General features: G+C 36.0%; 1 protein-coding gene across 1 annotated transcript; it reads left to right on the forward strand.

Annotated features, from left to right (window-relative positions):
• Positions 1-7,406: 7,406 nt before the first annotated feature.
• LOC116159258 (farnesyl pyrophosphate synthase-like) lies at positions 7,407-11,191 on the forward strand. Its single transcript, XM_031472210.1, has 4 exons — positions 7,407-7,549; positions 9,142-9,442; positions 10,366-10,806; positions 10,853-11,191. The coding sequence occupies exons 1-4, from the start codon at positions 7,440-7,442 to the stop codon at positions 11,186-11,188; spliced, it is 1,188 nt and encodes a 395-aa protein (XP_031328070.1). The 5' UTR covers positions 7,407-7,439; the 3' UTR covers positions 11,189-11,191.
• The last annotated feature ends 899 nt before the right edge of the window (positions 11,192-12,090 follow it).

Here is a 12,090-nt window from a genome sequence, read left to right on the forward strand (position 1 = left end):
GTGCGAGAGTTTGACGTTGTCGGATTTGATGTTTTAAGAGACATGTTTTAACTGCATCTAACGCGAAAGTTAAACCATTGAATTTATAACTATCAGAAGCGCGGATCCCATATAACAGTTTGTGACCATGTGCCAACTGGCCGCCGCTAGGGGCAGTTCGATCGTTTGAAAGTCCGTGGGCGATCGAAAGTGGAGCGTTACATTGACATTAGATGGCAGCATTACAAACCATTTATTTTGACCATTCGAATATTTTCCTTTTTAATCGTCAGATGTCAGGAACTCCGGATGTTTTTTGTGTTATCATTGGAATGGTTTTATAAATAGGATTGGAATGTTCTAAAAATAGATCCCTTAAGAAGCATTGCGTAAATTTGTAATGTAAATAATAATACATTTAGACGAACGAAGCTTGCAGTCCTTGTCCTTGAAGGAATGCAATTTCATACATTCTATTCACAGGCAGTAAAATAGGCAGGTTCCACATTTTTACTGAAAGCGGGAGATTTTGTTATTAAAAAACGATCAAAAAAAATTTGAAGGCAAAATATTGTCCGTTGCAAGCAGGCAGCTACATCATTTCCACATTCACATTTGATAACTAAATTTCGCGAATCAGCTTTTTTTATAACCATGCAGCATTGTGCACAAATAAATCGGTCCCAGTTTACGTGAATTCGTATACCTACTAGAGCTGAGCGATAAATGAAATTGTTATCGATTTATCGATAAGTCTGTTCAGTCTGATAATTATCGATTAATCGTTAACTTTCGATAATAATCGACAATTATCGATAAATCGTAACGCTAATTTTCGATAATGATCGATAACGTTTGATAATTATCGATAACTTTTTATAATTATCGATAACTTTTGAAAATAATTAATAATGATTGTTAGCTGCTGATAATAATCGATTATTATTGCCACGAAAATTGTCTATCTCTGATATTTATTGATTAATAAATAAGTAGCGGAAATTATCAAGAGAAAACTATCGATACTTTTTCATAAATCTCATCGATATATATTCTCAATCGATATATTACATCATCCATGCGTACACTCGCTAACATTTTTGTTTTTTTGGTATTGATATTGCGAGAGATAATTTAAATAAAACAGGATCTTTTGATGCTCAAGTTTTCTGAAATCAAAGGTGATCAAGTAAACGATAATCCTCAAAAATGAGTACAGCAGTAGGTTGTGAATTGTGCTCATATGGCAACTCAACAACGCTCTTACATCGCTTTTGTTGGAAGTAAACTGGTATACCTAAACATTGAAAAGTTTATGTCGTTAAAAATTCTCTCGATAATTATCTATCTTAATAGTTTAGTTGTGAGATTAATCGATAGATTATCGGTAATTATAGGTTTATCGACCAATCCTTTAACATTTTCGATAAATTACACCGGTCTACAGCATTTTTGCGCATGGGACATATATACCTTATTTTTATTGCTTCTATAGCCACAAATAAGAATTAGAACAAAAAATGGTTATGTATTTGTTTTTGTGTGAAAAAAATGCAAAAAACCAAAAAATAAAAATACCTATAGAATCCTACTTACATAGGCATGATTTATTAAATGGTAACGTTTCTACATTTATAATTTGTTTATCTTAGAGTCTAAATGTTTAAAAATGGAACAGTTTTGCTGTTTTTGTCATGTTCAACTGAATCTGATCTTCCATCATGCTTCCAACTTCCTGGCCTTGGGAAGGTGCCTAAGTTCCATTGTCTCGAGAAAGTGTTGTCCTTATTCCGAATAAGCTCCCATATTATCCTTAAATTGATCTAAATGAGAATGTAACCTGTGCATCTTTATTCTTTAGAGACATTCTATACCCCATGATACAAAACCAAATCCTGTCAGCTCGTCATAATTTTCAGCTCTATGGTTTCCCAGGAAACACTGAACGGGAAACCATGGACTATTGCCTTAAAACTGTTCCAGGATTTTTTTTCCTCTTTGCTAAGTAACCGCGGAAAAATATCACCCTCCATTTTTCTTTTTTTTTTTAGGGAAAACAAAGATTCCAGCTTTAATTTTCGCCCCTGAAAGCTTTCAATCAAATCGCTGTAACTTTTGTAAAAGCAAATATTTTCGATGTCTTAATCGCACTTTTTATTTATTTTTGCTTATTATAGTCAGAATATATATTGTGTAAATCCCATGCGCAAAAAATTCTTTTTTTGTTGACCGGTCGACCATTTTTTTTAAATTTATCGATTGACTATCTATTAATCGATAATTATCGATAAGTTATCGATTAACCATTGAGAACAAATTTCAAACGTCAGAATTTAAAAGAAAAGAGGTTAACGACCTTTTTATTTTGTATCAAAATTGCCAGGTGTGACGTGTGATCCTAGATCAGGGGTCGGCAACCTGCGGCTCTTTTGATACCTATAAAGTTGCGGCTCTCCGTATTTATCTAAAGAAATTAGTTCATTTGTTCGAAATTCGCCTTTTTAATTAATCTTATTTTGTATCAAAAGTATACTTGCAGCAAATAATTATCTAATTTTTGACACTTGTTTACTTTCTGGTATTCTTTTGTTTTTTTTATTATAGCCAGCCTACTCCGATGTATAAACACGTAATTAATTAATGAGTAGGTACTTTTGTGAAAAATATTGAATAACCTAAACACTGCGGAGTTTAAGCACAGGGCACCCCTTATAAACATTTAAGAGAAGACAAAAGCGAATAGCGAAATAAAATAGTGGTAGTTCCATTTGAAAAAGAATAGTTATAGCACTTTGAACAAACGGCATTGAAACAACCAAATATTCAGGATGTTCTATTTAAAAAGATCAGTTATTAATTGACATCGTAAAAATGGAACACCCTGTACATTCAAAAATAATTTCTGTAGATCCGCAACCACCAATATTTTTACCAGGTATCTATCAGCTATGTAGGAAAAACCGACGGACTGTTGCAGGACCCTGTATATAGCCAAAAACTATAATATTGAATCAAAAATTATTTGTGGCTCTTTTTAAAAATTGGGAAATTTTGTAAATTGTAATTTTTAGCTCTTCCGTTTCAATAGGTTGCCGACCCCTGTCCTAGGTAGTTTAACCGGTGGCAACGGTTTAACCGACACACACAAAAATTAAGAATAGATAGGTAGGTACATTTAATTTCTGTTACAGTGATCAAGGATGCCTGCGTATTTTTTGCTTTCCTGTTCAAATGTAATTCAATCTTCCTTAAGGAATGTTAAGTAGGTCACGATTCATGAAAGGAAGAATGTTTATCTTACGTCATTCAACATCCTGTGTGCCACATAAATGCCTTATAAGTACGTTTCTTGGGTATCTAGAATTCTGTATACAACAATTACAAATCGAGATAGTGGGTTCATTACAGATTCCTGTATAATAATTAACAAAGGTAAAAAACTGACATTATTATTCATCTTTCTCGATGGTAGAGACATCTACGTCTTGTAATTTAAACTATTGAAAACAGTCACATATCCTGCCATTTAACCTGCGCTTCTGATAGTTATAAATTCAATGGTTAAACGACAAGTGAAAAGCGCCTGTGACAGGTGACGCAAGTTACAAATGACATGCTCCTGCAATATTGCCAAGTCGTATGTCATCTGAATGGTTCTAGCAGCTGATTGGTCGGGCTTATTACGTCACAGAGCCCGCCACAATAATCTCGTTTTGAATAAAGCTCTAATATTGCACATGTTCATTATTTTCTTTCTAATCAGCCACTATTTTTAAAGAAACTTTTACTGTCCAAAAAATTGTTTTATGCTTTCAGGTATACGCTTATTAAATTAGAACTACGGAATTCAACTATACTGTAAATCCCTATTCGGTTCATAATCACTAACAGAGATGTCAAAAAATCGAATTGCGCATGCGAAAAACAAATTTTTTGATTGGTATTAGTTTTCCTTTAATTTGAGGTGCCTGTATACAACACTAGATACAACATTTCAATTAAATATCTTAACAAATAGAAAACGTGGGATTGCACAAATACAAAAAATGGGTTGCGCATGCGCAATGTTGTTTATGCATCTGCATAGTTACCTGAGATTTAAGGAATATTTACCAATAGAGAAAAGTGGACATTCATATGTTCTTTGTAACAAGAATTATAAAAGAAATCCTTTTTGGACGTTTGGGCAGTTTTTGGGCTGTAACTTTTTGGTCCGTTAGTCTACGTGCAGACCTTTCTTATATCCTGTAGAAGATGTGTATCAATTTTCAAAGCGATCGGACGTTTCCGCACAAAATTATCGTGCAGACGGATAGACAGACAGCAATACAAAATTATAAACGATCTCGAGAATCGTTAATAATTAGCGCCCCCCAGTAATGTTTGCAGTTTTATACAGTCGACACGCTACTGCACTGTGATTTAACCACAAATTAGCTTAATACAAAGAATTATGTATATAGGTAGTACGGTGGTTCCCAAAGTTGACTGGGCTCCAATCCATCCAACAAAATTTCCTCTTGGAACCCACCTCTTAGTTGTCTTACAGAAAAGAGGGTATAAATATTGGTAATGCTTAGATTCCCTAGTAGCGAGTCGTGGAACTACTTAATGCTGTCTTATTTGTTCAAATTGAAATGTTTAATATATTTGTTTTAGTTTTATGTTTTATACAGTAGCGAATCGCCTATTAAGGTGCCTTTAGTGCGACGGAGATTTAGGTCTAATTGGTTATTTGATCATTTGAAGAGTGGCGGGGTTTTCTGTTTAGCTAATAGGGTTTCCCGTCACGGCTTTTAGATCACGTGACCGCACTCCGCCAATTCGCCAAATCAATAAATATCCGTCGCACCAAAGGAACCTTTAGGGGTCATTCACTATTCACCCATAGTTTGTGAAATACTGATTTAGAGACCTATTCTCTAACGCGTAACGATCTCGTTGCACAGCGGTTATCGTTCGGCAACGACTTTCTCTATTCTGTGTGACATATTGATACTGAATATAACTATTGTGCAAGATCAAATCGCTACCATTACGATATCGTTTGTTAACGACAATATAAAGAATGGGCCCCTTAGTATGTAGTAAATAAATTAACGATTTTATTACAGATACATACATTCTTTATTATGCACAATCGTAGTCGTATATTCACAGGAGTCGAATTCGAGATCATCAGAATATGATAGTGTAACGGAAACGCTCCAGACATGACGTCGCCTTTGGCGCTCTAGAATTTTCTAGACGCGCGATGGTGGGGATGTTTGCAGCGTGTCTGGTAATTGCGCGAATGTTCTGGACTTACATTGCTTGCGTGTATAAATGGTTGCGGACCGAACATCGCGGCAGTTTTACTATCGAACGAGATCGAGCGCGGAAATATAAATTGCGAAGTGTGTGTGATATAAATAATCGATATAAATTGTACGGTTTTTATAGTGTTAGTTTTGTTTAATAAATATTGATATAAATCGAACCCGAATTTATAAATAACGTTACAATAGATTGCTATCCACATGTTATATGGTTAATATGTGTCCAATTTTCAACCGCCACTGGCCTTAAATGATCTGTTATTTCTCTTAATCTGACGTTTCTGGAACCACTGGAACACCTGTGGCAGTTGAACTTATAAAAACACCAATAAACCACAATAATATATATGTATATTCAAATATCGACCACATCGACAGCAAGGCCTTGCTGTTGAAACGCTCCGATGTTATATATTATTGTGTTTTATTGGCGTTTCTGTTTGACTTTTTATTAATTACGATCGCCTATGAAACTAATTGCACAATACCCTTTCGGCTATCCCACTGGATGCGTCCTCACTTTTCCCAATTTTTTAACACTGCGCATAATATGTCAGCGGCCATATTTACTCGTTCAACCAATAAATGAATCTTGCGCTAGACGGACGCACTGACCTCAATTTAAAATTGATACCTAAAACATATGGGATGCGCAGCGATTTTTTAGACAAATTGAAAATTCCTCAACGTATTCGTGAGTCTGCGGTGTAGCTTTTTTATTTCTTCCGTCTCATATTTTGTCGTTGATCAGAAAGAAACTGTAAAATAACTTGCAACTAGTTACATACAAATAAATGATTGCTCGAAAATCCAATTTACATTTTATGGAATTGTAATGCACGTATTTGGTATAGACAACTAACAACAAAACAATCAGTTTAGTACCTACTCGTTTATGCCTACTGCGCATGACGCCTAATACGTTGCGCGAGGTCGTAATTTGTTTATTATTAAAACACGGTATTGTTCATCGATCTTTTATTTAGATCAGTGCACGGATGCCACCAACCTTACTCACGAATTTAAACGATCAAGGTCGCATCTGGTAACCCTTGACAAAAAATAGAGCGACCACTTAGGGAACAAATTTAAAGTAAAAAATTTTGGAGTAACCAGTCCTTTATGAAGTCACCCTCATAATACCCGAGTAACCCTACAGAAATTCAAGAACCATTAAAATCATTCCAACTTCCACAATCCCATTAAAAACGCACCTAAGTACGCCTTGGACGCACACCCTGATGATTACGAGTGTGCGGGAGTGGGTTTGGCGCAAGCATGAGGAGGTAAATTAGGTATGTACATGCTTGTTCAGTGCTACAGAACTCGGGGAACTGGGTATCTACCGCCACAAGATAGGGCAAAGAGGGGATGACCTTTGCGTCGCCTGTCTAATGAGAGACGACAAGGAGCATTCTTTCTTCCAGTGCATGAGGTGGAGCGAGAAAGCACTTGAGGCGGCAGTGGGGATTGGTTTAACGTCACAGAAATGGCAGAGAGTGAGTAGCTTCGTCATCGTGGTGTACGGTAAGTGAGAAAATGAGAATAGGGGTGGAAAGTGCCACCAGAGGAGAATGAGCACAAGCACTTATACCATAGGGTGTGCGAACACCGGGCCACCCAACACCACTCTACCTGACGTAATGTTCACGAGGTTCCGATTTGGGTATGGAACTGAACATCAGGGGAAGGGTTTAGTGGGTGGAAATCTCACACTATCTCCGCTATAAAGCCGTGCAGGGGTATCCCTGAGGATTTCCCAATCCCAAAAAAAAGCCCGATGGACGGCCACCATTTTGAAGCAGACAAGCGCAAAACACGTTCGGGTTGGTAACTGTTGGAAAAAATGTAACGTTTTGCGCTTGTCTGTTTCAAAATGGTTGGCCGTCCATCCGGGTTGTACATTAATTTCTTAATGATCTTTTTATTATCCAAATTTTATAACCAGAAGATAGCCGCTCTGATTAACGAATAAACAAGTATGGGAGATGTTTCTTTTCCTTTTAATTAATTCGTCTACATATCGGATAAGCCTAGATAACAGTTAAATTATATTTCGACGGATTATAATCCCGAGATTCTGGTACATAGTTATCTTGTGAAGGTGTGTCATCTCACAACTTAGTCGAATTCGTTTTGAAAATGTTTTCACACATGTTAAGTTTACATATAAAGAGCTTTTTGCAGAGATCGTACAGGTTTTCAAGATCAGCCTCATATTTCCAGCATACCCACGATCCAAATGTCGCAAGGTAAGCTTATTGCTATAACATTAGAGTGTAACGGATCGTATGATCCTGTGAGAAACTACAGAAAAAAATTTGGTCAAAACATTTTAAATTTCCACACAATTTCACTGTTTTCTTAAATTAAACGAAACTTGTGAATGTGGTAGAAATTTGTACACAGTTACTATTTGACTACTGAGTAACGTGTAACTGCTGCTTTATCTCTTTTGGGGGTTGTATTCCTGACCTTCATTTCTGAAACGGATTTATGCACTGTCCTTACGCTAGCTTGTTCAAGAGGATGTGACGATCTGAACCCAAACGCATTCATTAGTGGATCGTTGAAAGCAAATAATAGCGGAAAAAAACCTTTGTTTTTATGCTAGTCACCGATGTAGAAACTGTGTCATGGTGGAAATCTGTTATACGTACATAATCGGTTAATAGAGGTGTGACCGTGATACGACTCAATTTCACAGCACTTATATGCAAGGATGGAGGATTATATTCCCCTTTATGAATTATTCCACAGTTAATGTACGAATTTCTGAAGTCATTCTGCCAACCTATTACAACATATACGAATGCAATTTCAAAGTCAATCATCATCATGCCGTAAATACAGTATGTTCCTATAAAACTCTTTCATAACAGATCGTTGCGTAGGGGTACCGGGTAAACCACGTTAAAAAAACGCGCTAAATCAGTATACCACCTCACCAGTGCAGTGGTATACATCTCATGTAGTAATGTAACTCGTTCAACTTTTATAAGGGCGATATCTTAGGAATGGTGATTCTTAGAGAAAAAAGTATAATGACCATTTTTGTAGATAATTTGATGGGTCTATAATTTTTGTATGTTAGATGAAACTTGCCGTTTGCGAGAAAAATCCAAAAAATAGAAAATGTTGACTGTTGAACTTGAATAACATCTTTACCGCACATGGGATCTATGGGAACTTTTGGCAACTTATTTCTACTGGTGTACTTAAGGCCTCTACCAAAATTCAATTCCGTCGGAATTTTGTTTATTTGAAATGTGTATTTTGACCGGACTATTAAAATTATTCACAATTGCGGCATCGTTCTATAATATAAAACTGTCTATAGTTGTGCGAGATAAATTGTATATTGCTAAAAGCACATACGAGTGTTGTCTGTGCTAAAAGTAATGCATAATTACTATACCTACGTGTTTGTGTACGGTCAGATCTGAACATCAACTGAGCAACACTTTGATCAGTTACAAATTCTTACGTACACAATGTTATAGGATAAATTCCATTCTACCGCAACAGGTAGAAGCCATTTTTGTAAAAACTTTCGCGCATAGTGCCATGTTTTATGCCCAAATTTCTTAAGAAATATACAAACCAAGGCAAAGTCTACAGTTGCAAATACGTTTTGCCTGATATACGTTGAGAGGTTGTATTAGGGGCAAAATATTCTCATCTTGTAGACTAAAAGTGGCAATTTATGAATGCAATGGAGAACTGTTGGCAAAGATTGGATTGGGCTTTTATGTTTTAAAGAAAACATGACTGTATCATAATACTATCATTATAAATCGCAATTGCAGTATACTATTTGTGCATAACGACGTGCATGTTTCAGATCCCTTCCCAACCAAAACGTTGCTAAACCTGAAGAAATTGACATTGTATCAAAAGAGACGAGCGCATATTTTAAATCTCTACTACCAATCCTAGTGGATGACTTAACTGATGCACCAGATTTTAAAAAACATCCAGAGGTTGGAAGTGAATTCCGAAAGATGTTAGAGTACAATATACCACACGGAAAGAAAATTCCCGCCTTCTTACCGATAGCGTTTTATACATCAATCGAAGATCCCAATAAGTTAAGCGAAGAAAATATTAGATTGGCGCATATCGTGGGTTGGTGTGCGCAGATGGTAAGTATAAGATAATTGGTAATTTAGTTCTATTCCCTGTCTGCCAAGCTGTGTATTGTGTTGCGTTGGCTTGCTTGCCTTTCTTCTCTTCGTTCTGATCTGCTCTACTTTTCTCGTTGGTTTTTTTTCGTTTTGCTTTTCATTATATTTTATTTTATATGAGTCACAGCTTTCTCATTCTTTTGATGATCCCTATGTGATCATTTGAACAATTATTTAAATGTAGTTCGATAATTGTCGCCAAAAATGAACCCAGTGTTGTTTTTTTGCGGCAATTATTATTATTATTATTATTATATTATTGAATCGAAATTAAAGAGCTGTTCTTTTCTCGACAATGCATTTTCTATTTTTGAATCTTTAGTAAACGTATTTGAGATATATGCGTCAGTTACCATCATATCACTAGAAAAACAAATAGTGAATTTACAATTTATAATTATTGGTCAACTCATTAGCACCTTATAATCAGCAACTATTTCCACTTACACTGCTACAGATGATGCCGACTTGCTAATTATTCAGACCACAAAATTTTTTTTTTTCTATAAAAAATCAAAATTTCCTTCAACAAGAATATGTATCCTTCTAGGGCGTGGAGTACCAGTAAACTTTAATTTTGATGCCTAGAATTGATAGCATTTGATAAATTTTGACCTAAGTTTTCTCATTTTCATAGTGATGTGGGTTGGTCCCCTGGTTGGTCCCTTTCTGCAAAAAGCGGTCCCTGTCACGGTACATGCGCACTTTTACCCCCACCTTCCACTGACTATTCTAGCGGAAAGTATTTTCGCTGGAAAAATGGCGGACGCTGTTAAGCGCCAAACGACCGCTTCCGTGGCGCTGCGACAGCAGTGACCCGAGGAACGCGCCCATAGAATGACGATGTGCAATAAACAACACTAATGTGTACCTTATTTCAGTTGCATACTAGTTACCTACTGCTGGATGACATTCAAGACGGTTCTCAAACGCGTCGTGGATTACCCTCTTGGTATTTGGTGGAAAATGTTGGAATGCGAGCGATTACTGATGCAATGTGGATAGATAATGGAATATACACGATTCTAAAAAAATACTTCAAGAATCACCGCAACTACATCTCGCTTGTTGAATTGTTCCACAAGACGAATATAAAAGCTTATATGGGACAATGTGGAGATTTGATTTACAGCAGAGGTAGTCCAACGTATTTTCAATCGTATAACATAAACACGTATAACTACATCGTACGCTATAAATCCGGTAATCTCTTTGCACTACTCGTTAGATCTGCATTACTATTATGCGGTATAAACGATGAGGTTTTACACGAACAAGTAAACAGCCTTATGATGGAAATTGGAAGGCACTATCAATTACAGGTAAATGATTAGGTAGTGCTTTTAACATTTTTTACGAACCTTGTAGAATGATTACTTGGATTGTTATGGCCATAAAGCTGCAACGGGAAGGGATAGCAATGACATTCAAAAAGGTAGATGTACATGGTTCATAGTAAAGGCGTTAGAACGAGCATCCCCAGCACAAAAAACTGTCCTAGAACAAAATTATGGCGTGCCAGATGATAATGCTGTTTTAGTAGTTCGTTCCGTATACGACGAGCTTAATCTCCAAAATTTAGCTTTGATCCATGAAGACGAATCTGATAAGCAAATTCGATCACTAATAGATCGGCTACCCCAGAAACTACCTCATGAGTTATTTGTGAAAGTAATGCGTATTTTTTATAGAAGGAGCGGATGAATGTAAAGTGCTTAGTGGTAACATTGAATAAAGAATCTGAATATTATTCAATGGTTCTAATAAAGATTACTTAATTGCTCACTCATTTTCTCCTCCAACAGCGGTTTTTAAACTTGCTTTGGAAGCACGGAACATCTGCGGCAGTTGAACTTATAAAAAGTAAAACAAAAACACAAATAAACCACAATATTATATTAAAATATCGACAGCAGTTGAAACGCGTTCGAGATTATATTATTGTGGTTTTTACTTAATATTTAGCGCCTCTCAGGAATTTTGTGCAGGTTTTTAATACCGTCGACACGTCCACTTCACGGTGTTCTAACCACAAACCAGCGTACCTAATACTTTAAAAAAGTTGTGACAAGTCTCCGTATGCACAAATAATTTAATACCGTAAGAAAATGCATTATGCATTGCATGGAAATTAATTGTTCAATTTATTATAACCCAAGGTGGTTTTTTTTTTATTTAACCGTAAGAAAACTAATAGGGGATTAGAAATATAAAGTAACAAGCGCGGTTAGAAGTTTCATATTATTTCAGATGTAAATAAAGTAGCTTATAGTATATTAAGTATGGAGAACGGTAAGGGATTTTTACCGTTCGAAGACAATTGTTTGGAGGAGGAGCGGAGCGACGACTCCAATTATTGTCTGAGAACGGTAACCCTTAACGTTCGACGTGCTTATAACATTTTTTGCGCGATCGAAATTAAAATTATGCAACCAATATAAATATGCACTAAGAAATTAACGAGCAGAATAAATCGAAATGATCGAAGTGGTATGGTGTACATCACTAGGTAACCAGTTTATTTGTCAAAATTGAAATTAATAATTTCATAAAATTGTGCATGTGTCTGATGTAGTTTGCTAGCTTTGCACTTCCTTTATGACTTA

This window comes from Photinus pyralis, unplaced genomic scaffold (assembly GCF_008802855.1).
Source record: "Photinus pyralis isolate 1611_PpyrPB1 unplaced genomic scaffold, Ppyr1.3 Ppyr1.4_LG1, whole genome shotgun sequence".
Taxonomy (NCBI): Eukaryota; Metazoa; Arthropoda; class Insecta; order Coleoptera; family Lampyridae; genus Photinus; species Photinus pyralis.